The sequence below is a fragment of the Pyrus communis genome, chromosome 1 (assembly GCF_963583255.1).
Source record: "Pyrus communis chromosome 1, drPyrComm1.1, whole genome shotgun sequence".
Lineage (NCBI taxonomy): Eukaryota > Viridiplantae > Streptophyta > Magnoliopsida > Rosales > Rosaceae > Pyrus > Pyrus communis.
This window is the reverse complement of record NC_084803.1, coordinates 20,138,980-20,166,621: the sequence shown is the minus strand read 5'-3', so window position 1 is coordinate 20,166,621 and position 27,642 is coordinate 20,138,980. Positions and strand designations below refer to the sequence as shown.

Genomic DNA, 27,642 nt, shown 5'->3' with positions numbered 1-27,642 from the left:
GATCTGGATGGGATCCAAATCCAGTAAAAAGCACATAGATCATCAACATCAACAACTATGCATCTAAAGGGGAATTCAAGACATCTACAAACATAAATTCAAGACTACATATACAAACCTAAAGCTAGTCACTGTCACATGTAACGGCATAGCAAAAAGCAAAATTCTAGTACTAGTTTGAAAGTTCTTTTTAAAATGACTGAAAGCGTTTTTACTAAAAATGCTTTTAGAATTAATCATTAATAAAATGTAAGTGAATCCTAGAAGAAACACATACTTCAAGTACTTTTGGAACCTAAAATCATTTTCTCTAAAAGTTATGCCAATCATTTTAAAAACACTTTCAAATAAACCCGTTGTTGGACCGAAAATGTGATCAGGTAAATATGGTTAGAAAATATAATTCATTCGTTACTCTTTTGAGTTCTCGATATACGGACCCAAAGAGGAAAAAAATTTCTTTGATGCATGACGGAATGTGACAATAGCTACATGTATCGTTAGAAGGTACCCGGTAGAAATGAAATGAATATGAACAACAATTTAAACGTCGGCTCAAAAAAAGGGACCTTATTGGGGAAAACTATTGATTCACTTGTATGTTACAACATTCAGATACAAATTCAATGTGTTTACAGAACCAAAGTGTGAGTAGTTCTACGTATACCTCTCTTTCTACTATCTGGGTTTTATGGGTATTGCAAAGAATGATTCATCATATGGCACATGAATCTTGACCGATCGAGCAAATTGTAATTCCAGAATTTTGGTTTTGGTTATCATGTGAATCAAAATGCAAATGGCAGACGTGCCACCTACGAGCAAAGACAACTCCCGAATTTTCATAGGGGCTGGAGTTCTTGCTCTGGTACGGCAACATTGACAGGCTTGTAGGGATTGATTGTTTGTTGGCGACGTTTCCACATAAACCAAAATCCAACAACTGCTAGTGCAATAACTAGAATTCCTAACATTGATAGAATCACCAGATAACTCCGCTGCCACCATGACCTGTTGAATTTTGGGAAGAACACGACATTACAAAAGAGGCTACTTATGATACTGTGATCTGTATATAGATAGCTAATTCGTTGTATATATGCCAACACTCATGTGGGAGATTCTGTTTAGATTCTTGTATAGAATGGGAAAGAATCACAAAAGAAATAATGTGATCTCAGACAAAAAGGACCTTAGAAAGTAAAATAATATAACTTTACCGTTTGTCCTTAGGCTCAACATTCCATCCAAGCAACTCATAAGTTCCAAACATAACAGGAAACTTCAAATGATGTTCGGAAAGCTTGGAAATTATATCCTGCAGGCAGAACAGATCATCAAGTTTGCAAACAGTTATAAACCTCGGCAGTTGCACAGTCACTAGCTGCAATTCATCAGGGCAAACTTACCACCGCAGTTGTATTAGAAATACTGTCAGTAGAACCCGCAGGAAATATGGCCCATCTAACGAGGGAGTCATTTCCACTGGTAGTAAATTTCAACAAATGGACCTGAAACCATCAATTCGAAATTGACAACTTAAGGTTAAGGTGGACTTAAACATCATAAAACTTCATTATATACAGATATGAATTTGAACTGCTGGTAAGAAATTATAAAGCAAATATCAATTGAATGTTCACATATGGTTTTTTGCCAGACCTGTGATGTATTAACTTCTAATTCTTGAGCTATAAATTCAGCTAGTTCTGTGATGTGGGGCTTCAGATCAGAGTAGCTGATGTTCAATGACATATAAAATGTTATTTTTCCAATTTTCTGTTCCCCTGTTCATCAAGGTTAATAAGTATTATAATTCTGTCTTAACACAAAACAAAAACGAGGTTGCAAACAGACGTACTTTCTTTTATGAAAACAGTGCAGCACAAAATCACAAAAAAAATATAAAGATAATGAGAAATAATTAACAGACAGGTGCAAAGTAGAACTGAAGTAGAGAAGAGTGTCCACAAAAATATAATCTTCACTTTAATCTCGTTGTATAATGTATCTCCATTTTCGCAATTTGATTTGGGTAAATGGAAAAGACACCTAATAACTTTGATTAAACTGCTATAACAACTACAGTATGTTATAAATAAAAAGTTTACTTTAAGGTCAAGTGACAGATGAATCATCCACATCAGCGAAAAGAGACTCAGAATGGTTTAGAACCAATGTAGCATAAAAGCTACTCAAAAGGTCGCAAGTTTACACTACCTGAAAGTGCATAAGGTGGTGCTCCATTTGGGGCTAATGTAGGCATTCCTTCTGTAGTTGAATTCTTTTGATCTGAAGCAGGAGGCATTGGCCGAGGCGAAACAGATTCGTTAAGTCTTTCCCACAACTCTGAACAATTAGTTTTCCAGAAACCAATCTTGGAATGCTCACGGTCATACGTTACAAGAGTATTGCGGACAACAATTCCTATCAAGAAAATGATTTTTGCATGAAAAAATTAATTAAAAGTACCGTAAAAACCTAAACGAGACAAATTTGATACTATTACATGAAACAGGCAACACATGCACACACACACACACATACAAGTGGGATGGAGAACTATGGACCTTTCTAAAGCATATACCTCCTAAAAGAGTAGTTGGATCCTTTCCGTTTTGAAAAATCCCCAGGCAGTATGCACCCGGCACCTTTGAATGCTTCATAATTGATAATAATACAACACAGCACAAAAACAAATAATTAGTGACAAAACCAATGGAAAAAGTACAAAGTTCTATAATAAAAATTACAAATCGTGTTTACATTTCCAAAAAACAACTATATTCAGAAAGGTACAGAGCTTAAACTTCAATCACTTACCCTGAATAAATAATTTTCAGGAGATAGTGTCAGCTTCTGCCCATTGCCAAATACCATGTCAACTGTTGGAAAGGTGTCTGATGGGTGGGAGACATCACTGAACCAACATTGGGAAATCATTAGAAAGAAACTTGAGCATTTAATGGTTGGACCTTTCACACAATTTATTTGCATATTTAAGCAAATAAAAATTTGAAAATGTTGATTTTGCATTTGTGGCCTCAATACAGTTTCTTATAATTTGGTTTTCACTAGAAAAGGAATTTAAATTATCTGAACCATTTAAACTTGTATACCTTCCAGCAGTTGAAAAACATATATCGTTATAATTTGGATCAGGGCCACGGATTTGCTCGAGCGAATTAAGCTCTTTCATGATCTGCACACATGCATACCAGGGAGAAAAAGAAGTAAAAACAATAAATTTTGAGACCCTGATAATACTCTGATTGTGCACTCAATGAAAAAAAGTAATTGAATAATACGATGAAATAAATGATAACTAAACCTGCAGCCAGCCAAAAATAAACAGGAAGGAATTTTCAGATAAACCAAAGTGTTTCAAATGTTATGATTCATTTCAAATGAGGAAGTGCAAGTATTCCACCCTAACTACAATTAAATGTATAATGCAATTTCTAGTTGATTTAATTATTTCCATTAACTCAGACCAGATCGTCCTTTCTGTCAGTTCTAGTTGACCAAATGCTCATTAACTTAAAATTCAAAAAGTGAATTTTCAATCATTATCGATTAGAAATAATTGCAAGGTATCATCTAAAAGATTGAGTATAAGTAAAAATATAGTATTATATGGTCTTGTATGAAGATTAAGTCAAAATTTAATCTAAAGGGCAGAAAAATCTTACAGCATCCTTAAATGCAAGAAATGCTGCTTCTGGTAGGTATGCATATGTTGTACCACTGTCCAAGACTGTTCCATGTTTTCCATCAAAGACGTTTGGATTCAAAGGCAATCGCTTTCCCGCGACATGCATCTCCTTCAAATCAATATTGTAGTATGGACTGTCGCCATCCCGAAACTAGAGTAAATGTGTGAGATGTATAGATTGTAGTTTTTAGGAAATTGGACATTTTGCAATCTATGTAAGATAAATTTTTCAAAACCACACACCTTCGTACTGGGTTTGAATGAGTGAAGACCATGTCTGATGGGGCTGAAAAACCACCAAGAACCATTGCACCTCCACCAATGTCCATTCCACCATAACATAATGAGAAAGAATCACTTATTACACTTTTATCAACTAGTTGGTCAACCACACTAAGATCACCACGGCCCAATCCCATTATGCCATCAGCAGGCTGGCTGTAAAGGTCACCAGTTTCAAAATTTTCACAACCGAAAACTGCACGTTGAGGTGGTAATTCACTTTGATTGCCAAATGATATAAGATCCTCACCAAGAACCCCACTGCTACTACTCATTTCGGCATATTGCCTCTCGTAAATACAATTCACCCTCTGATTATCACAATTGCAATCTATGTTGCATTTGACAGCTTGGTAAGTGTTCGAGGCTTCTGGATCAAATTTGGGGTCCTGATAGAAAATTAAAAACAGAACATTAACATAGTTTAAAACCTGAAATCCACCGAGTTTCCCCCGCATACAAAAGGTACTAAGTATTCAGGAAACTTTTACCAAACAGAAAGAAGCAACTTCAAGGTTGTTAATCTGACTATTGTATTTGGTTATAGAGTGATCATGATCGACTGCCTTCACCCAAAAATAGTCCGCTGAGTCTTCGTTCTAGTTTTTCCGCATGATTATATAATATCTTGGGTTATGTTTCTTAGCCTTAACAAGGTGAGCATCATTTACATTAGCCTCATTACTCGGTGTAAGACTAAGATCTGATCCGAGACTCACAATGTAGCTAGCTGCAACTAACGGTTTTGAAATCAACAGAAGACCCTACATCAACATTCCTATTTCGCATCACTACATGAACGTTTCCAGAGTAGAGAAAATTCAGTAGTGGATGAAGAAATTACCTGGTGTCTGCCGCACTGTTTGCAAGAAGAGCAAGGCACATAGGTCACAGTGCTCCCGGTATCCACAATTAGAGCAAACTTCTGCGGAGGCGTTCCGATCCAGAGCCGCGTTGTATAGTACCTGTCTCCGCCGCCACCACCACACAAATTTCAATCCCAATCCAAAAATTACCGATCATAAACTCAAACCGAAAATTAAAAGGAGAAATGTACCGTACCCGTTGCGGAGGAGATCGTCGTAGAGGCTCATGCGGGCATTGGGCCGGCTGAGGGACTCCGATCTCCCGAGGAGGCGTCGAGGATTGGATGACGATGAGGTCCGGGACGACGAATTGGGAGTGAAGTGGTAGAGAGGTAAGACCATGGCTGGGAGTGAGTGGAGAAGGGAGGCAGGGATACTGGGATTGGGCGAGACCAGACACAAAAGCTCCATCTCTAAGAAGAATAGGAGGAGGACGGCGGAGGTAGGGAGGTGGAGCGGTTTTGCTACCATTGGTGCAGCTGGAAAATGAGGAGTGGTGGCGGAGATGCCAGATCAGAAATCGAGTGAAAAGAAGGGAGCTTTTTGAGAAGGGAGGGAAGAGGGAAGCAGCGTGGCCGTGCACAACACCAAAAAAAAACCGAGAATTTTTTTTTTTTTTAAAGAAATTAAAGAAAAGGGTTTGAAATTTTGAGTTTTAATTCGAATGATAAAAATGTGGTGTAAGTGAATAGTAATATGAATGATTTTTTAGAGTAAAATTGTATTTTTTTTGTTAAAATAAACAGTACCGTTTCGTTAAAACTTTTTTATTTTTTATTTTTATTTTTTTGTTAGTAATTTTTAGTTTATGTTTGTTTGAGTTGGACGCTACAACCGAAGTTGGTGTTTGGGTTGCTTGCTTGGGTATTGATCAACGACTTTTTTTCTGGAAAATAAAAAAAAAAAAAAAATATATATATATATATATATCAAAAGATACTGATGATCGAAATTATCCTATTTTATATTGGAGCGATATTGTAATATAGTTCAAATCACATTAACGAATTTGAAGGATTGACTACAATATGTATTAGATACTCCCCAAATCACTGAGTAGCGATTAACTATAATCAATGAGAGCTCTCCATTTCTCCAGCTTGGAGCCCACTTGCTCAAGGACATGGGTCAACACTACAACAACGTTCGTAGTGTCTCACATCAACCATGGACAAGAATGGCAACTCTTCTCACGTATAAGAGGAGACTCTTTATCACAATCAAGCTCTCTTGAATCTTAGGACCCCTAATCCAAGGTTAGTCCTGTATTTATACTTAAATCATTGTAACATGTAAACACTATATTATTAACAAGAACTCATTTACCCTTGTGGACGCAACTCTAAATTGGATGAATCACGTACATCTTATGTGTACTTCTTTACTCTTACATTTTTATATATCACCATCACTTAGCGACCAAAACACCCGAAGGTCACTTTACTAACCTTTGCGTTGACTCAAGATCCACCTCAAAATCTAGCACTCTCTTGTTACATAAACACCTCAAAATCTAACAAGCCTTAGGTAGAAGCTCTTATTTCATTCTCTCTGCTTGAGAGCCTTTCTCAACGTCTTGTGTGAGTGTTTGCAATTTCGTCACTTTTCACTGTCACCGATCCTAGCTTCAGCTGGGGTTGGTGGTAGTTTCTTTTCTGTTTGTTTTGTTTTTCCCTTTGGGTTTTTCTGCTGCGTTTTCCCTTTCCTACCGATCCTTTTCTATTATGTTCTCCACAATTCTTCGGCATCCCTTTTTCTGGGTCATTTTCAATTTCGATCTTTAGCCAATTTTTATCGTGATTCGTCACAATTTATCGAGTCGGTGTTTTGAATTCCGGCGTTCTCACTAGTTCAGGTGTTATCTACACCAGTACCTTCTCTCTTTCTGCCTTTGGCAGCGTTGCATGTGGATCTCCACAGGCATCATGGCTGGTTTTTTTCCATCTTGTGGTTGCGATTGAAGAGCTGTTCTCAGCTATTGAAGATGATTGAAGTGGGGATGCTTCGTCGGAAGCGTGGAAGCGAACTGCTGGATGGGATTTTTTGGTGTGGAAATGGCTGCTGCAGAGATCTAAGTTGTTCTTGATTTTTTTTTTTTCTGGTTTGGGCTCAACCTTTGATTGGGCTTTTTCTGTTTTTGGGCTGGTCCTTTTTGGTTTGTATATTTTGTCTATGGGCCACTAGTTTGTAAACTTTTGTTGTTTGTTTAATAAAGGTTCCTGCCTTTAGTTGATTAAAAAAAAAAAAAAAAAAAAAAAAAAAAAAAACCCTCAAAATCTTTGTTATTAGTGAACCACGGTGATCAAAACAACCAACCAACAAAGAAAGTTTGAACTTACAAAAGAAAACATGTACACAGGAAAGGTGAATTTAGAAAAGAAAAAGACACATGGCAACATGTATTAAAATTTTGAATTAAAAAAAGTAGGGATTTTTAAAATCCCACAAAAAGTTGGATGTTAATCTCATTAAATAGGTAATGCTAAGGAGATTAAATTTCTAGACAAAATTTTAAAAGAGTAATGATATTCATACTATCTTTTTACACCACATTTCTACATCATCTTAGGTGGCATCTGATGTGGACAGCCACAACATTTAAAAAATTTACAAAACCCAAGGAAAGTAAGGAGAAAGACTCCTCATATACTACAAGTATCATTTAATTAACTAGTTTTTCTTAATTATTAGTTTAATAAATAATGAACTAAATTTAAAAATCTGATTAATTCAAATGATGTGGTTGTCCACATCAAATGCCACCTAAGGATTAAGGTGGTATGAAAATGTGGTACAAAAACATGGTATGAATAACATTATTGATTTTAAAAATTAAAGGACATGAAAGTTGATAATTAGTTTATTACTTAAGCATTGATAAACGTGCTCATTCTTATTGGGGACACTTCATTTAATTTGCAAATTTAGTATTTCTAGCATTACCTCATAAAATATTATCAAAGTTAATTTTGAAATGAAAAAAGACAAGTGTGAGCATGTATTAAATTTTGGCATTGAATCAAAAGCTAAAAACACAGCAAGTGATTCTTTACTACAATGGTGAAAAGCAATGTTGCCTTTGCACAACAGTGTGGCGTGACCGTGGGATTGAACCCCGTCAGTTTCCCAATTTAACATCTAACCTAATAAATCTATCATTGGACAAAAAAAAAGGGCTAAAAACACATGAAATTTCAGTCTAGAAATTGATCAACCGTGAACAAAACCAAAGTGTCCCTAATTTGTCTTCTTCCTTTTTGTTTGCCGTATTATTAAAAAAATTACTTTGATATAATTGGACCCTTTTAGAATGCCCCACTCTTTTTCTACAATTTTTTTTTATTAAACATTTGTGTCTTTTAAAGATTTAATTAAGATGCTTTGATTAGTGGCCACCTAAGCATTTTTAAATTTATTTTAATTAGTGTTTTTATTTTTATTTTTTTGTAAATGAAAAATGTTAAATGTTGATTTCCCACTTAATCTTTATAGTTTTTATTTTATTTTATTTTTTTTGAACGAAAGGTACAATATTCATTACGATACGAAAAACCGTACAAAGTGAGGATAAAGTGCATACATGGGCCTCGATAAAAACCTTGTCGGGCTTTCAACCTGATCGAAGGGAAAAAGAGCGTCTCGCATAAACAAACTAAAGTTAACTATCCTCACAAACCAAACCAAATAATACATTTTAATTTGAAAAAAATCTTCAAATAGCGTATCCAAAATTCACCCCGGAGGTTCATCACGCCACACAATCTCCTGAGCACACCCTATTCCAGCATGTGCAAGTATGTGAGCAACTTGATTTACCTCCCCTCTAATATGGCATGGCTTCGCATGAGACAATTCTTTGAAGAAAGACCGAATATCATTAATTATAGGACCTAGAGGAGATGTATATTCTCCTTGGCCATTCATGACAGCGATGGTGATGACTGAATCTCCTTTAAAGATACAATTATACCGATGCCAAATTGAAATGTACCAATGCTGATATGATATGTACCCATGCCAACTTGAAATGTACAAACATATCATCTAGAAATGTACTTATGCCAAATTGAAACATATCGATGTTTATTTGAAATGTATCCATGCCAACTCAAAACATACCAACATATCGGCTAGAAACATACCAATACTAGATGGAAACATACCCAATACCATATACCAGTAGAATCTATTTTCCAAATGTACCATAGTACGAATACTCAAATCAAGAGGTTTGCATAAAATGAAAATAGAAAGGGAATGAACATGACTCACAAAGGAGGACAAAAAAGTATTGATTGACAGCAAAACATACATCTACTAGATTCTAGGAGATTTGGATAATTATTAACTAATTGGTACATTATATATGGCAAATTGTGTAATTTTTTTTTTAAAATGCTACGTATAATATATGTGGCACCTAAAATGTAGGAAAAGTTTAATAAAAATTCTAAAAGGTATAGATGTGTTGTGGCCTATATTTAATAGAGAGGTGTGGCAAAGGAAGAGAAAGAGATTGGAGAATAGACTTAAGGAATTGTGTGTTAATTCCCCAGTTTGTGTGCCTTTATTTATAGTAGTAAGGAGGAGAGAAACTTGCTTTCCAAGTAATACAAAGTATATTAGGAAAGATCTTTTAGATCCTAAAGGATTCCTATTCTATCTCTACTTAGGATTTACACAATCACATGTTGATAAGAACATATGTCACAACACTCCCCCTTGAGTGTGCAAATACTCAAGTAGATGGCACATCAGATCTTCAGGCAAATGTAGAAGCAGTTGATGAAGTCGTCCCGTTTAATTGGCACAAGTAGCGAATGTGAGTCTCAAAACAAGCGGAAGATTGCATAGGTGGTAAAACTCACAAAACCTCGCTATGGCAAAACCTAAGGTGGGAGAAAGACCCATAGGCTAAGGAGAAAAGTGAGACGTTGCATTAAGTCAAAACTATACTTCTTCTGGACGCAAGTAGAAGAGCTCACAAGGATATGACCAGCCCAAGATGGGTGCCTTGTCAAAACCTAGTTAGATAGCTAAAACTCGGTGGGAAAAATGCTCCTAATTGTAGGGAAAAAAAAGTACATTAAGGTCAAGTGAGTATACTTCTGGATACTCCCCTTGAGTTTGACAAAACTTCCAAATGAAACTACAAGCATTGTAAGTGAGAAAGTTATGCATACCAATTCCTTGGACAAGCTTCTGGAAGGTAGACTTCGGTAGTGACTCCGTGTAGAGGTCGGTAAGGTTGTAAGGGATCAGACTACTTGACTTCAATCTTATGATGCTCATGCTGATATAGACACAATATGCTTGGTGTTGACTTGTTAGATGTATCATGATCTGGTCGATACATACGGCGTTGTCTTCATGGATCGTCGTTAGGACTCAGCGATAGATGAAAATCGCAGGGATTTTGAATATGTTCAACAAGAATTCTCGACGATATCCCTCATGTGATGAGATATAGTAAGTCTTGGAACAATTCAAAGGGTTTCACAACAAAACGTTTATCTGGTTAACCTTCAAGATATTGCGGTGTTCCTTAATGGTAAAGACATAACCATTCGAGAACGTACCTTGTGTGGTCAGAAAGATGGCCTAATTCAGCGAATCCCACAAGGAAGGCATCATTCTGAAGATCAAGGGGGTGTGATCTATTCTGAGATGCATAGGGATAGATAAACCCAAATCCGTAGTAACGGAAAAATGTCTTTAACTCCAAATTCGGTGGTGGCATGTAGGCGCAGTGTTGCTTTATGCCAAAAGATTATCAGGACATAAGATGTCTGATCTAGTGCATTTGAGGTAAGTACAACAAACGCCCATGGTACTTAGATATGGCTACCTCACGTTCCAATATGGAACCTTATGCTCCATACCCTCCGTAAAGGTCTTATTTGCATCTAGCATACAGACGATCAGGGTATACGCAGACGTAACACCTTCTAGTTCTAGTTCGAGTGGTTGACCAGAATACCATGAGAACTCGCTCGAAACTTCAGGTCGAGGTAATGTCGAGTTCTCCCAAGATCAATCATCTTAAGTCCAACTTTAGGTGTGAGTCAGTTTTCTCAACTCTAGCAATTTCGGATTTTGTACATGTAGGGGTATATATCCTTAACTGATCATATATTCACTTAGACGGGTATACCACATCTGCTCGGATAGTTCTGCATCTGCAAATTGAAGGTTTCTTGAGGACCGAGAGGGTGTTCTTGTGGTCTTAGAACTATTTGAATCAGTACATGTAAGTCATTTGGAAACTCTATGTAGGTTCGCATCACGATCCCAGAGATACTACAACCATGTTTGTAATGCTGCAATTAATCATATGGCATATGAGAGAAACCTTACGCCACAAAGTGTCATATCGCACTATTTCATTCATCTCATTCGTCATAGATTGATTCTTCTAGTTGACCAATTAGTTCTACGTTGACATTAATTAACGGAATACAGTTTGTTATCGTCGTTTTTCATTTATGTCAATAGTAACCATATAAATGAAACATCATCTATAATAATCTCATTCCATTTCCATATCTCATCCAAACTAGTATACTAGACCAAGAACTTCAGGTCTCAGGAGTAATCCGGAGGGGTGGATTTGTTCATGCCACGTTTCTCCACTTTTGGGGAAGTGAATCCTCGAACCGAGTAATCTGCCATGCTTCTAGCGTAGGATAGATTGATTGGCTAGCCGCCAATGTACGAGGGTCAGCCACAGTAGTGGCGTTCCTGCTTTTGGGACGAAGGTCCGTCGTACATTTGGTACACATATTTGCTGGCACATTTGCAGTTGGTATATGTGATTTTGTCACTTTTGCTAAATCAGAGGAAAGGTCTGGTTATACTCTGACAATCTAGATTGGGATCGAAATGAGACATAGTTGGGACGTCCATGATAATTTGTGTCGTTCTTTAGGAACGTTAACGTTCTTATCTCCCCTTAACGATGAGAATACTGTCTCATAAAAGTGACAATCCGCAAATGAACTGTAAGATCCTACATCGCCCAGGGGAGTGGATCATGTAAGCCTTATATGTATATTCCCATCTCTACCTAACACGAGGCCTTTTGGGAGCTCACTGGCTTTGGGTTCCGTAGAAACTCCGAAGTTAAGCAAGTTCACGCGGGAGCAATCCCAGGATAGGTGACCCACTGGGAAGTTCTCGTGTGAGTTCCAGAAACAAAACCGTGAGGGCGTGGTAGGGGCCCAAAGCGGACAATATCGTGCTACGGTGGAATCCAGCCCGAGATGTGGTAGGGGCCCGGGTCGGGATGTGACAATTTGGTATTAGAGCCAATCCTTGGCCGGAAGTGTGCCTACGAGGATGTCGGGCCCCTAAGGGGGGTGGATTGTAAGATCTCACATTGCCCAAGGGAGTGGATCCTGTAAGCCTTATATGTATATTCCTATCTCTACCTAGCACGAGGCCTTTTGGGAGCTCATTGGCTTCGGGTTCCGTATAAACTCCGAAGTTAAGCGAGTTCGCGCGGGAGCAATCCAAGGATGGATGACCCATTGGGAAGTTATCGTGTGAGTTCCCAGAAACAAAACCGTGAGGGCATGGTAGGGGCCCAAAGCGGACAATAACGTGCTATGGTGGAATCAAGCCCGGGATGTAGTGGGGGCCCCGGCCGGGATATGATGTGAACAGTAAAGAGATCACCTATTAAAGATTCTAAGTAAAGAATATTAGAAGAAGAATCATAACCAACATAGATTTCCATCTGTCCCTACGGACCCATTTTTTCTTTTGTACGTAAGGGCGGCACAAAATGGCACATAGACCGCACAACCAAAGATGCGCATATGCGATATGTCAGGTTCTTATCTGGTAACCAATTAACACACACTTTATAAGGTTGGGTTGTGATGGGCCTTAGGCAGACCAATAAGGTTGCTTGCAATATTGCATAGCCCCATGCAGATATTGAGAACTTTGGTGCGTAAGACCAATCGATCGCATATTCATTTGAAGGCGTTTAATGAATGCTTCTGCTGGGTCGTTTTGGGTATGAACATAGGATTGAATGTTCAACTTCAAAACCCAACCGATATGCAATATCCATCGAAAATTTTCGATGTAAATTGCCCAACTTATCCAATTAAATAGGTTTGACCAGATAATCAGGGTGGTAAGCCCTGAGCTTGTTAATCTGAGCCACCAATGTGGAGAATGTAGCTTGTGGACAATAGCTACAGTGTGACCAATGTGTAGAAGCATCAACCAATACTATAAAGTATCTAAATGGTCCGTAGTGTGGTTGAATCAGTCCACAAATGTCCCTTTTGGAATCCTTTGTAGAAAGATGGAGTGTGCTAAGATATTATATGCGTCTAGGTATGATGTCCTTACTTCTGGTAAAAGGATGCCCAAAACGGTGCATCACGGATCATCCTAGATATCCCAAAGGTACATCCATAATGAAAATTCCTTTGGAATCGCAGGCTTCTGGCCGGCCACATAAGGGCTTGAATGGGTATAATCCACTCGTTAAGTGTTCCATCTTCTCTAGAATATGCTTCTGGCTATATTCGTAAGAAGTGCAATATGGTAATATGCCAATGAAATTTACTCCATTTTCTACATTGGTTACAATATGGTAATAGTGCTCTCGAGTATCTTTAAAGCTCAAAAGGGCGTTCTTCCAAAACGATTGAGTATAAGGCTTCCCTTTATGATAAAATTAGTACCATTGGACAATTTAGGGCAGTGCCATACCCTACAATCAGGTTGGATAAGCCTGAAAGGTAGTCAAGGGATATTTAGATATAAGGTTAGCATAACACCATACTGCTAACTTCCCTACAAAACATACCTAAGCATGAGTTAATTTTTCATTAATTAACTCTTTATTCGAGAATCATAGCAATATCCAAACACCAATTTTAAATCCTAGAACAAAATAAATTATTCATAAATTAAACTAAATATACAAGGGGGTTCAGCCAATAGGCTTTCCATGTCAAATTTTGCTCTTCCAAATGTGTTGGGTGGAACAAAATTAGTTTCATCGATTGGCTACTGGAATTGTACTCCTCAACAACATTGGTAAAAGCACGAAAAGTGCATAACCAATGATTTATTCTGTCAAAAAGGCATGAGATTTTTCAGGTTTAAGGTTCGGGAATACTATCCCTTATTCTTGAAGTTTTAGGTGCCAAAGATCATGCTTCAGGTGTGATACCACCTCTTGGCAGGCCTGATTTTACCATATATTGTAAAACAAACTTGAAATTAGATTGTATGGGAGAGAGACAAACCTAGACTTAGGTTCGTTAGGCTCCAGCCGAAGCTGGAGGGGTCTGTTCAGTAGGCCTCTGCCGAAGCATAACATTACCGTTCGGTGCACCTCTGCCGAAGCAGAGCATGCCTTTTTGGTGCATCTCTATCGAAGCAAGACACCACCATTTGGTAGACTTCAGCCGAAACTGGGTTTATATCGTTCAATAATTCCCAGCCGAATTGTTTGGGTACCTTTCTCTCACAAGTGTGGTAATAATCAGATTCGAGATTTTGGTGACTTCTACTCTCTATACTGCTACTTCAGGAGTAATTTAGATATAGAAAGACGAGAAAAATTTTCTTCCAATCAAAATTCGATTGGATATAAACTTCAGAATTGTACCTATTCATGGACGTAAAGGTTTTAATCATGTTTTGCTTCAGGTAAGAATTCATCTTTGCATGATTTGAAACGGTCCATAACGAGTCAAAGAGCCATGGAGTCCTCGGCAGTAAGGTACTTCCATTTGATATGCGTCAGGTATAAGTCTTCAAATAAAGATCATGAGGAGGCTTATTCAGCTCTTCCACACCATAACTGGCTACAATGATTTCGCTACTAGTAATAGTCAAGTGGGGTGTCACGTCTTGTATCCACATAAAGTAGTTTCTTATTCGAAACTTCCAAACCAGTGAAATCGATCTTGGTACAGTTTGACAATACATTGAATGGCGGAAACAAGAATGTGATTGGTGTTACAAACGACATTGTTTCTTGGGTTCTTAGCACAACAGAGCTGTGCTCCAGTGCATCGTAACTCCATGTCTTGCAAAGCGGCGCTGCTCAAAGCCTGCAGCTCGTTGGTTAGGGTCTCGAAACCCTAATTTTTTTTTTCATTTCAATTATATACATATATAACAATATATAATTAAATTAATGCATATTCAATTATAATTCATAGCAATATCAGTTCACATAATTCAGTAGGATTACGATTATAATGCATACATAATTTATGTAGAATCTAAAATTCAAAAAACATAAAGTTGGGTCATGCATTATGGTGAATGTTCATGATATCAGGGCTGTAAAAATATCGAGATAAAAACCGTTGTTTTGGAAGAACTTGATTGTGTGATGATATTGATGAACTGGTTTGATGCAGAAAATTATCTCTTCAATTTTGGCTTTCCATCTCCAAAGCTTGTACAACGTTCAACATAAGAAAAATAAAAAAATTGAATCAATAGAAGTATATGAATTCAATAAAATCAAAATTTAATCAATTAAAATAATTAAAACGTAATACTCCCTTGAATAAAGACGGAGAAATTCTCTTTAGATTCTTCTTAGCATAGCATGAAGAGCGTCCTGATAACGTGTTGTGGCCTATATTTAATAGAGAGGTGTGGCAAAGGAAGAGAAAGAGATTGGAGAATAGACTTGAGGAATTGTGTGTTAATTCCCCAGTCCTTTTGCCTTTATTTATAATAAGGAGAGAAACTTGCTCTCTAAGTAATACAAAGTATATTAGGAAAGATCTTCTAGATCCCAAAGGATTCCTATTCTATCTCTATTTAGAATTTACACAATCACAATGTTGATAAGAGCATATGTCACAACAAGATGTTTACTCTAACAAATAGAACAACAAAGTATTTAAATCAAAACACCCCTTTCATATATTAAAATTTGGCAGCAAATAATTCTTGTGGGTCAAGTAATTAAACGCCCAGGTTACGCCAGATTCTAGCTGAAAAAGAAGTACATATTCTAGGGTTTAAACTCCACCCTCAAATATAACAATAGGAGAGTAGGAGAGTTGTTTCAGGGGTACAAAATCTAGATAGCAATGGCGTTGTATCTCATGGCAATCTGACGGAGCGTGAAACTGTCTTCCTTCTTCAACACGCGACCTCTTTCTCCTCCTCTTTTACCCTCCTCTATTCACAACAGCAACATACAAAGTCTTACCACCTCTATGGCTCATCCGGCAACAAAAACGGAGCTCCAAAAATCCATAAGCATCCAAACCGACGTCAGATTAAGAATGACAAAGCAGTTGTTTCTCACTCAAGGGGCCAAAGAGAGGAACATGCTGTACTCGCCGCTGTCAATCCACGTCGTGCCGAGTCTGATAGCAGCTGGTACAAAGGGTCCCACGGAGAAAGAGTTGCTCTCTTTCCTTAAGTCCAAGTCCACCGCCGACCTCAACTCCCTTGCCTCTGATATCGTCCCTCTGGTCTTTGATGACCAATCTCTCGGAGGCGGGCCTTGTTTGTTCTTTGTCAATGGCCTCTGGGTGGACAAGTCAACCCCTCTAAAGCCTTGTTTCAAAGAAGTGGTGGACAGTTTTTACAAGGCGGCTCGAAGAGAAGTCAATTTCCAGACCAATGTCGAAGAAGTGAGAATCAAAGTGAATTTGTGGGCCAAAAAGGAAACTAGGGGACTGATCACAGAGGTTCTTCCTTTTAGATCAGTTAACAACATAACGAGGCTTAACTTTGGGAATGCATTGTACTTCAAAGGAGTTTGGGATGACCAGTTTAATGCATCAAAAACAAAGAAGTACGACTTGTACTGTCTCAATGGCAAACCATTGGTTAAGGCACCTTTCATGACCAACTATCATTACCAATATGTCAAAGCCTTTGACGGCTTCAAAGTCTTAAAACTCCTACACCAAAAGGGAGAAGCTGAGAAGTGGTGTTTCTCCATGTACTTGTTTCTTCCGGATGAAAAAGATGGGCTGCCAGCTTTGGTTAAGAAGGTTTGTACTGAGCCCGGCTTCTTGGATCACCATCTTCCAAACACAAGAGTTAGAGTGGGTGACTTCAGAATTCCAAAGTTTAAGATTACTTCCAGTTTTAAAGCTTCCGACGTTCTCAAGGAATTAGGGCTAGTGTTGCCTTTCGAAGTTGATCCATATAATGGAGGTAATTTGACAGAGATAGTGGACTCGCCTCCCGGTGAGGTCCCTTTTGTTTCAAGTATATTTCATAAACCTTTCATCGAAGTTAATGAAAATGGAACGGAAGCTGCCGCTGTTACTTTCTCCTCAAAGGTGGTTGGGTCATGCCGCCCTTGTCATCGTCCAAAGCCGATAGACTTTGTGGTAGATCACCCATTCTTGTTTTTTTATCAGAGAGGAAACGACTGGAGCAGTGTTGTTCATCGGGTAGGTGGTTAATCCGTTTCATGTCTGATTGTTATTGGAGAAGGAGCGATGTTGTTCCTGTCGATTCAGTTCTGATTTACCCGCCGAAAATAAGTTGTTTAAACTTGTAGATTGTTATTTCATCTAATTTCATCGTCGATGTTAGTTTGGGGGTGGTTTAATCTTTAACATGCATTGCAAATTTGCAATAGCTTGTTTCTAAATTTCTACATTTCAATCAAACAAGCATAATAGTACATCCTAGGATTAAAGTCTATTTACTACCCTCATGTTTCATGGTTTTCAACATTTAGTACATCAAGTCTTTTTCATCTCAGAATCATACCTAAAGTGTAAATTTTGGGATAGTCTCATACATCTGTTAGTCAAACTGTTAGTTCTCCCGTTAAGTGATGATGTGGCACCCATGTGGACAATGATTGGGCGCCACGTGTCATTAAAAAAATATTAAAATAATTAATTAAATTAAAAAAAAAAAACCATCCCATCTCCCCCCCTCGGCCCCAACCCAAAAGAAGAAAAAGAAGGGAAAAAAAAAAAAAAACCGAATCTGCAACCCAGAAGAAGAAAGAGGAAGAACAACAAAAAAAAAAAAAAAAAAAAAAAACACAGATAAACCGAATTTGCAACCCAGAAAAAGAAGAGGGAAGAAGAAGAAGAAGAAGAACAAAAAAAAAAAAATGAAAAACAGAAAAACCGAATCTGCAACCCAGAAGAAGAAGTAAGAAGAAGAAGAAAAAAAAAGTAGCCTAAACCCAGTTTGTCCCGCCCCCACGACCTACCTGCCTTTCCCCCCCCCCCCCCCCCACTCGCCCCGCGTTCTGAATCTGCAACCCAAAAGAAGAAGAACAAATTAAAAAAAAAAAAAAAAAAAAAAAAAAAAACCGAATCAGCAACCCAGCAGAAGAAGAAGAAGAAGAAAACCAACCCAAACCTAGTTCATCCTCCCCCCCCACGACCCACCTGCCTTCCACCCCACCCCACCCGCCCCCCCCTGCCCCCCCGCGCTTGCGATCGCGAACGCGAACCCAGACCATGAATTAGGTTTTTTTTTCCTTCTTATTCTTCTTCTTCTGGGTTCTTGTTCTTGTTCTTTTGGGTTGGGGGCACGGGGGGAAGAAGGGATGAGATTTTTTTTTAATTTAATTAATTATTTAAATATTTTTTTAATGACACGTGATGCTTAGTCATTGTCCACATGAGCACCACATCATCATTTAATAGGAGAACTAACAGTTTGACTATCAGATGTATGAGACTGCCCCAAAATTAACAATTTAGGTATGACTTTAGGAGGAAGGAGGAAGAAGAAGAAAAAAAAAAAAAGATTATCTCAAAATTAACACTTTAGGTATGACTCTGGTAGGAAGAACCTAAATTTGCAAAAAAAAAAAACACCTAATATTTTAAAAATATTAGGTTACTGAGGGTTTTTTTTTTTTTTTTTTTGAAATTTTATTTACTTTTCTATTAATATTTTAAAAATATTAAATAATTTTTTTTTTTTTAGTTTTTATTAATTTTTTAATAGAAAATGAGCTCCGAATGAAACCACATTAGTATTTAACTGAAAAGTAAAATGCCAAGGTATAACATTGGACCAAATTTTAAAAGATGAGGTATGAAGTGTCATGACACCAATAGTTGAGGTAATTTTTTGTACTTTACCCTTTATGAAACATCTGCTTGAAAAATATAACCATTTTGTTCTTTAGTACAAAAGAAACATAGCGCTCATGCTTCTAAATCAGCAACGTACTGAGTATATGCAGTCCGACAACCTTTGAGGTGCGTCAATTTATAATACAGCGCAATTCTCTCGCATCTGAGGTCAGCATTGGTGATCACTCAGTTCACTGTATTTGCGATCTCTTTGATCCACACAAACTTGAAACGTTGATGTCCCGCAACACAAGGTAAACTATAAATGCGACATACCCACTTGTAAAAGCAAACACTCCGACACTAAACAACCACCCAGTCACCTCAGAGGCAATGAAGTCGAATAGAAGGTATCCGTTGATTACCATCACCAGAGCAGCCACAAGCCATGCAACCATCTTCATATAAAAGAAAGAAAAATATGTGAGCATTCTAGCTCATCAACAATATAAAAACAAAATGAAAAGTCAAAGAAAAGGGAAGAACAGCTTGAACACATAATTTACGGTGTTTTCATTTAATACAGGAACTGAGAACTGCCTCAGCACAATAGGAAACCGATACATCAAGCAACCTATTCACCTCAAAAGGAATATTCCTTTTGATTCTTGATCAAATAGATCCACTCACTAATAAAGTTTATCTAACACTAGGGGAAGAAAGAGTAATCTAGATTCCATTTTCAATTAGACTATATGAAATTCAATGCAGGGAGACAGCTTTTCTCAAAACACTAAGCGAAAAGCGGCATTACAAATCACTAAATGAAAAGCTTGAGTGCTGGGGCAACTGCCAAATTAGTCGTCTTAAATGCTGTTCTATCGTCAAATCTGCAGCAAATAGTCATCATTTATCTTACAATTAGACTACACCATAGTATCCTATATGTGCACGAGTATATGATTGACAGTCACCATAGTATCCCATTTGTGCATGAGTATATGATATATTATCAAGTCCGTAGAAAGAAACGAGCAGTAACCTATCATACACAAATAGGAAGCAGAAAGAGTCTAGCGGCACCATCCTTAGAGATACCAAAGACCAATGGGTCCAAAAAAGCCAAACCTAACTTGATTCATTTGCATAGCCAAAAAAATCACTAGGCATTATTTTCAAATCTACAGACACTTGAAATGCAAATGCCATCATTGACCTTACGGCCTAAATGAAGTAGAAACGAAATAACAACATACCTTGAGAACAGGGCCAATTTTAAAAGATCCCATGAGTTGCTCCCTTGACACCAAGAAAAGCAGGGGAATAAGCGCAAAAGGGATCTGAACTGACTGTAACACATTAAGCCACTCATTTAAAACATCCAGTGTGTCCTCCGAGGAGTCAAATATAAGAGCAACTATTATAGTTGGGATAATTGCACAGCTTCGTGTAATCAATGCCCTCATCCATTTTTTCAATCTCAAGTCTAAGAAACCTCCCATGATGAACTGCCCAGCATAGGTACCCGTAATAGTACTACTCTGGCCAGCTGCTAATAACCCGATACCCCAAATGTACATAATTGGGAACAACCCGCCCCCATACTTCTCTTGAAGATACTGCCCTGCATTTACAAGTCCTATACTATCTGCTATCTGCGTACCATAAAACCCCTTAGCAAACACAGTGGTAACAAAAAGGTTGATAACGAAGGAGATGACAAGGGCGACGGTTGACTCTATGGAGTAGTAATTGAGAGCTTCTTGAACTCGTCCCTTCTTGCTGTGGTCAACCTCCCTTGACTGTACTAGAGCTGAGTGCAAAAATACATTGTGAGGCATAATTATGCAACCCACAACTCCAACAGCCTGCTTTATTGTTCTGGAGCTAAGTTTCGGGACAATTATACCTACAAAAAGGAAGACACATGACAGTTAATTAGATGCAGAGGAACATTGCAGTATGTTAGTTCGAAACTTTGTGGCCTGAAACAACCATTTAAAACATAAAAACGCAGTCAAAAATCATAAATAGAGGAGTAAATCAATTACCAATCAGAAGTTCAGTGCCGCTAGGCTTGGCTTCACCGAACATCCATGCAAATGAGAGCGCCATTGTTGCAATTAGAACCGCAAAAACAGCTTCCAGCTTCCTCACTCCATAGTTCTCAAGAAACAGGAAGATGAAACTGTAACATGGCAACATAAGAATTAGTTTAAAGTTAACAATGCCAATATAGTTGCAGGTTCTTCAAACCGCAAAGTTTCGGTTCAATTCAAACACAATGCAGGAACAGAAGAAATTTTGTTTTTTTTTTTTTTTCATACCTCAAAAAAAAAAAAAAAAAAAAAAAATCTCAGTAACAAATATAGAAATTTGCAGAAAAAAATATAGAAATCACAGACTTTCCAGGCAACCAAACAGAGTCAATAGATTGTCTAAGAGCTTCAAAAAATTAGCACAGTAATTCTTTACTAATTTCTCAAAATTGGTAAATAATCAAACCAATCCTCAACCAAAAAATTTTAATTCTCGAAAGAAAAAAAACACTTGATCACTGAAACCCAGAAAATCAAATTCAGAACAGAAAACTCAATTTCAAAAACCCAGAAAAATTCAAAGAAAACGATCAAAAAACACAAAAGAGTAAATTCCAAAATATTCGAAAAATACCAATCCAAAGCAGTTATGAGGACTCCAGACCACAGCGGCAAAGCCCCATTACTCAAAATTTTAATAGCAATCGCACTCCCAATCACCTCCTGTATATCCGCCCCAATCAGCGCCAGCTCCGCCATCACCCACAGCACCATCCTCGCCCACGTCGGGTACTCCTCCCTACACAGCTCCGCCAAGTGCCGCCCAGTCGCCACCCCGAGCCGAGCCGACAGCAGCTGAACCAACAGCCCCATCGCCGTCGCCCACATCAGCAGCCACAGCAGTGAGTTCCCAGCTATCGCCCCCGCCTGAAGATCGCCCTCCAAATTTCCCGGGTCCAGAAACGCGATGCTCATCAGGAACCCGGGTCCGGTAAACAGCCACAGCTTCTTCCATGAAAACGGCGGCGTTCTGCAGTCGTCGTCTCCGACCTCGTCGATCCCCACGACGTGGACCTTATCGGCCTCGTCGTAGGCCGCCTCGGGATGGTCCTGGTCCGAGGCGAGTAACAGTGGCTGCGAGTGGTCGTGAGTCGAAACCATCGCGCCGTGTGGTGTATGAATTCCCTGCGGGCGGTTGTACGGAGTGTCGCCGTGCGCTCGCGGGAAGGTCGCTTGCGTGTTTTTTTGTGCTGCTCTGCTCTTCTCTTCAGCTTGGAAACGAAGCTCTCTGAAAACTGCCGGTCCTCTCCTTCCTCCTCACTATTTATTTCTTTTGCCTTTCACTTTTTTGTTTGTATTTTTTTTTCTCTGAGACTTTTAATTTATAAATGTTTTGTCCAATTGAACGGGTTAGGTATTTCAAATATAGTTTTCTACGAACGATATTGCTCCACGTGGATTTGTAGACGGTCTGCCCACCCTAAGATGGCACACGCCATCTCTCCACATCGTAAAAGTTTCATTTGCTTTTTGTGACTAGGGCTGTGAAAAATATCCGATAAAATCTAACCGAACTCGAATCATACCAAACTCGACTTGAACCAAACTGAGCACGGCCCGATAAAAATCAAACTCGATATAAACCGAACCCCTTGGTATTCGGTTTACGTGAAGGATTTATTTACATATTTATTAAATAAATAAACATTAACCGTTGAATTTCACTGAACAACTCTATCTAGGGTTTAGGAATGGAAAAAATAGGGACTGTCACCCTAAATAATTTCGTGTTTTTTTATTGGATTAAAAGTATGTAAGGTTTCTCTTAAATATTACTATAGTATTAGTTACAACAAAAGTGTTTAAAAAAACAAAAACAAATTTTATATTTCCCTAAGTTTCTTGGTTGACCTAAATGAGAAGGGTACAAATTGTTTGTAGAACAAAAAAAAAAAAAAAGAAAAAAGAAAAAAAAAAATATATATATATAACAAAATTATATATTAAAGGGATTGGCACGCTAAATCTTGGTGTTAATGAGTGCATCTTATATATTTTAATAAAAAAAATATTATTACTTACATATCATAATTAAGTAAATTATAATATTGAATCACAGTTTAACAAGTCAAATTGTCGATGTAAATGATGACCGAAAAGATTATAAGACGGAGGCATAATTGCACCTAATCATCAAATCAAAGCGTTGTCTCTAAATTCCGTGATACATCATACATCCACTTCAATACACCTCAATTGCACCAGCATTATTCCACAAGCAAACCCTCAGTGGACCCCACAAAATAGTGATGTGGCCAATGTTATCCACAGTTTATCCGTAATTGGTTTTTGTTCATCATCATAACTATAGTATATATTCACCATATCGATTATCATCTGACACGTATTCTTTTAATCAATTCTAGTTGACTTTAATATTAAATATTCATTTTCTAATTTAAAAAATAATAATTATAATTAATTGAAAAGATACATGTCAATAAGATGTATGATGAGTATACATAGTTTACCAGAAGTATCCTTGCCGGATCTTCTTTGTGAGAATCCTGGAGATTTTCCAATCACATCTGTTCATCGTACGTCATGCGTTCAGAAATTACTGTAAATTTTTTTTTATTTAAAATTGAATATAAACAATACTTGATAAAAATTGACCGCATGATATACGATGAACAAATGTGATTAGAGGATTCTCAAAATCTTCACAAAGAGAATTCGACGAGAATCCTCACTCCATAGTTTATAGTAGTTAGAAAAATGCACTGGTAATTAAAGAGAAAGTAAACTTGGTACACGTGGAATCAGTAAATGACATGGATGACTGTTAAGGTAAAATTGGGATGATGCCAAGTGTGCGTGGGAATGTGGTGTGTCGTTTCCTACGGTGGACGGGCTTGTGGATACACGGGGCTTTTGTGCAGCTTCCTATGACCGGTTTTGTTGTATTATATATTATTATGTGTGACTTTTATGTATTATTTAATGTTACAAATATTTTGCTGGTTAGAGATTTCATTTTCACAATTATCTAGAATTTTTATATTCATCATCAGTTATTTAGTTTTGTGTTACTCAATGTTACGTGACATTAAATATTTTAAATATTATATATGTTGTAGGCCTATTTAATTAAGTTATTCTAAGGAAATAGAGAGGGAAGGCTAGCAGCAATAAGAGAGAAAAGAGAGAGAGATTTAATTGTGAGATGTGTGTTGTATCACCCTATTGTGTCTTTATTTATAGTAATAGGATATGTTAAATCCTTACCCTTTTAGGATTACAATTCTTAAAGAAAGTATGCATTGGTAGTAAAACTCACAAAACCTCGCTATGATAAAACCCAAGGCATGGGGAAGTATGCATAATATCTGAAATAAACGTCAAATAAGATGAAAGTAGTGAACTCAACGGAGTATGATCATCCCAGGATGGGTGCCTCATCAAAACCTTGTTAGGTAGCAAAAACCCAATAGGAAAAATGCTCCTAATCGTAGAAAAAAGAGTACATTAAGATCAAGTGAGTATGCTTCAGGATACTCCCCCTAAGTTAGACATAACTTCCAAATAAGAGAACTACAAGCAATTTAATTCAGATAATTTACACATACCGATTCCTTGGACGAGCTTCTAAAAAGTAGACTTGGGCAATGACTTGGTAAAGAGATTGGCCAGGTTGTCCTGGGAACGGATTTGCTTGACTTCAATGTTCTAATGCTGTTGTTCTTAGTAAGAATAAAAGAACATTGGTGCTATGTGCTTGGTGTTGTCTCCCTTGATGTATCCCTTCTTTAACTGCTCGATACATGCTGCATTGTCTTCAAAGATCATCGTAGGAAGGTCAACGACGAAAGTAAGAGCACCAATGTTTCGAATATGTTCCATGACTACTCCCAACCAAAAGCACTCACGTGATGCTTCATGCAAGGGGAGAATCTCAGCATGGTTCGAAGAAGTTGCAACCAGCATTTGCTTGGTAGACCTCCGACTGTAAAGACATAACTCGTTTAAGAACATGCCTTATGTGGGTCAGATAGATATTCAGCATTTACGTAACCAACAAGGCAGGAATCAATCCGAGGACTGAGGGGGGGCGGCAACTCTTGAAGATTCACGGGTATAGAATAAGCCCAAATTCGTCGTACCCTTGATGTAGCAGAAAATGTTTTAAACACCATTCCAGTGTTAACGTATGGGCGCATTGCTGTATCTAGCCAAAACATTAACAACGAATGAGATGTTAGGTCTAGTGCATTGATCCAAGTACAATGAAGCTCCAATTGCACTTAGGTATAGAACTTCATATTCCAAAATCTCTTTCTCATCCTCCTTTGGACAGAATGGATCTTGTTTAGCATCTAGAGTCTGCATGACCATAGGTGTACTTGACGACTTCGTTTTATCCTTATTAAAATGTCGCAACACCTTTTGGGTGTAGTACGATTTATGTACTAGGATTCCATCCGAACAATACTTGATCTTTAGGTCGAGACAGTATCGAGTTTTTCCAAGGTCTTTCATGACAAATTTTGATTTCAAGTGAGTGGTAATTTCCTCAAGCTCTATGGGAGTTCTGATGAGGTTCATGTTGTCGACATAAACTGCAACGATCGCAAATCCGAAATGTGACTTCTTTATGAATACGTATGGGCATAATTCATTGTTCACATAACCCTGACTTGCCAAATATTCACTCAAATGGTTATACCACATCTGCTCGGATCATTTCAATCCCTAGAGTGATCTCCTCAATCTTATAGGGAGTGTTCCGTGGTCTAGAACTATTTGAACTAGTCAATGGAAGTTCTTATGGAAATGTAGACATCGAAATTTTGGTGAAATAAATATTAACCAAGGCATTAAAATTTCAACGTTCACGTGTCACATAAATTTTACACATAGTGTGGGAATCAATGAAAAATCGAAAAAAATCGTATGAGTCATCAAATAAGACACGTGTCAACACTTAGTAGAAATGACTTATTTCATCTGAATATTATATTCAAAATTAGACCTTAAAAAATTCTATAAAGAAGCCAATTTAATTCATATATACATTTCTCTACTCCCAAATTGGAAGAAAATTGCCCAAAATCCTTGAAGCTATGAAACTATAAAGCTTTCAAGCATCCAACCTCCCAAATTCCCAAGAATCCTGAAGGACGAAGAAAGCTTTCTTTGTTCTTTGTCAAGTCCTTGAAGAAATCGACTCAACTGTTCATCAAAATCAAGCCCCAAAGACCCTTGAAGATCTGTTCATCCTCGTTCATTAAGATCAAGCCCCGAAGGCCCTTGAAGATCCGTTCATCCTTGTTCATCAAGATTAAGCCCAACGGTCCTTGAAGAAATCCATATAATTGTTCATCAAGATCAAGCCCTAAAGGCCCTTGAAGATCCGTTCATCCCTAGATCAAGCCCTCGACGGCTTTTTGGATCAACAACCCATCCACAAATCTACACTTTACGAAGATAGAATCAGAGGATCAAATTGTAAAAGAGATTGTAACCCCAAAATTAATACAAATATTATTTTGTACACGTGTTCTTGTTTCATTCATCGCAGGAATATTCGTGTTTACAAATTTGGCACACCCGGTGGGACTATCTCTACCTCTTATCTCTATATTCAAATCCGCAAAAAGCCATAAATGGTATCAAGGAAGGTTCAAGCCGTTCCCGCAACCAAGGTGAAGGATAAGAACATCCTCGCCACAAGTGGTGACACTTCATTCATCATAACTCGAAGTAAGGCAAGAGCTCTTTCTGCCATATCTTTCACCCCTACAGCAACTTTGCCGAATGAACAAGAGCACCCGAGGCACAAGCCCGTGACCACCTTGGCCTCGCTAAGAGCACCAAGGGAGAAAAGCCCAAAGAAGTACTCCAAGTCCCTATTCTTCGATGCCGACTCAAGCGGCAGCACAGCCATGCAAGTTATGACCACCAGAGCAACTTCAATTGAGGAGCAGCTGGCTCAAATGAATGAAGCAATCGCAAAACTCACACGGACTTTGGAGAAAAAAGACTTGCAAATCGTCGCACTCATCAACCAACTGGATGCGCAGCCTGACATGAAAGTCGACCCAAAGGTTGATCCACTAAAGAAGGAAAACGACAAGGATGATGAGCCTCCAGTGGAGAAAGTCGAAGAGAAGCCAGAGCTGGACCAAGCAGCGACGCTCATGAATCTCTTTCTATCAAGCAACTACAGGAGATGATCGCCAGCACCATCAAGGCGCAGTACGAAGAGAGCTTACATACCTCCGTGTTATACTCAAAGCCATTCTCCAAGAAGATTAACCCCCTAAAGATGCCGAGGGGTTATCAACCACCAAAGTTCATGCAGTTTGATGGAAAGAGAAACCCAAAACAGCACGTCACCCATTTCGTTGAAACTTGTAACAATGCGGGGATGGAAGGAGACTACCTCGCGAAGTAGTTTATTCGCTCTCTGAAAGGGAATGCATTTGATTGGTACACGGACCTAGTGCCTAAATCCATCAACAATTGGGAACATTTAGAGTGGGAATTCCTCAACCGTTTCTACAGCACTCGCCACATTATAAGCATGTTGGAGCTGACAAGCATGAAGCAATGGAAGGACGAGCCAGTCGTGGACTACATCAACCGATGGCGCACTCTAAGCCTTGACTGCAAAAACAGGCTCTCAGAGATCTCCTCGATCGAGATGTGCGTCCAAGGCA

The 27,642-nt window shown here is 38.2% G+C and overlaps 2 protein-coding genes and 1 pseudogene across 2 annotated transcripts; 1 reads left to right on the top strand and 2 right to left on the bottom strand.

Moving 5' to 3' along the window:
- Positions 1–555: 555 nt before the first annotated feature.
- LOC137707594 (aspartic proteinase 36-like) lies at positions 556–5,422 on the bottom strand. Its single transcript, XM_068446501.1, has 12 exons — positions 5,060–5,422; positions 4,842–4,962; positions 3,959–4,386; positions 3,693–3,849; positions 3,120–3,202; positions 2,824–2,920; positions 2,588–2,660; positions 2,221–2,427; positions 1,663–1,787; positions 1,410–1,511; positions 1,221–1,318; positions 556–1,011 (listed from the first exon to the last, which is right to left on the bottom strand). The coding sequence occupies exons 1-12, from the start codon at positions 5,332–5,334 to the stop codon at positions 843–845; spliced, it is 1,935 nt and encodes a 644-aa protein (XP_068302602.1). The 5' UTR covers positions 5,335–5,422; the 3' UTR covers positions 556–842.
- A 10,660-nt stretch (positions 5,423–16,082) lies between these two features.
- Positions 16,083–17,307, top strand: LOC137721533 (serpin-ZX-like; annotated as a pseudogene).
- Positions 17,308–19,022: 1,715 nt separating this feature from the next.
- Positions 19,023–22,275, bottom strand: LOC137736267 (metal transporter Nramp3.2-like). Its single transcript, XM_068475568.1, has 4 exons — positions 21,555–22,275; positions 20,933–21,069; positions 20,138–20,790; positions 19,023–19,339 (listed from the first exon to the last, which is right to left on the bottom strand). Exons 1-4 carry the CDS (start codon positions 22,079–22,081, stop codon positions 19,133–19,135), a joined length of 1,524 nt encoding a protein of 507 aa, XP_068331669.1. The 5' UTR covers positions 22,082–22,275; the 3' UTR covers positions 19,023–19,132.
- Between the last annotated feature and the right edge of the window lie 5,367 nt (positions 22,276–27,642).

Excerpts from the sequence above, each read along its gene's own strand:
- LOC137707594 (XM_068446501.1), bottom strand. The coding sequence starts at position 5,334 with ATGGTAGCAAAACCGCTCCACCTCCCTACCTCCGCCGTCCTCCTCCTA. Across the intron at positions 1,788-2,220 it reads ACCACCTTATGCACTTTCAG|GGGAACAGAAAATTGGAAAA; the intron begins GTAGTGTAAACT and ends CTTGATGAACAG. Across the intron at positions 1,512-1,662 it reads TAGAAGTTAATACATCACAG|GTCCATTTGTTGAAATTTAC; the intron begins GTCTGGCAAAAA and ends TGATGGTTTCAG.
- LOC137736267 (XM_068475568.1), bottom strand. The coding sequence starts at position 22,081 with ATGGTTTCGACTCACGACCACTCGCAGCCACTGTTACTCGCCTCGGAC. Across the intron at positions 21,070-21,554 it reads CTCATAACTGCTTTGGATTG|TTTCATCTTCCTGTTTCTTG; the intron begins GTATTTTTCGAA and ends GCCATGTTACAG. Across the intron at positions 19,340-20,137 it reads AAATTGGCCCTGTTCTCAAG|ATGGTTGCATGGCTTGTGGC; the intron begins GTATGTTGTTAT and ends TTTTATATGAAG.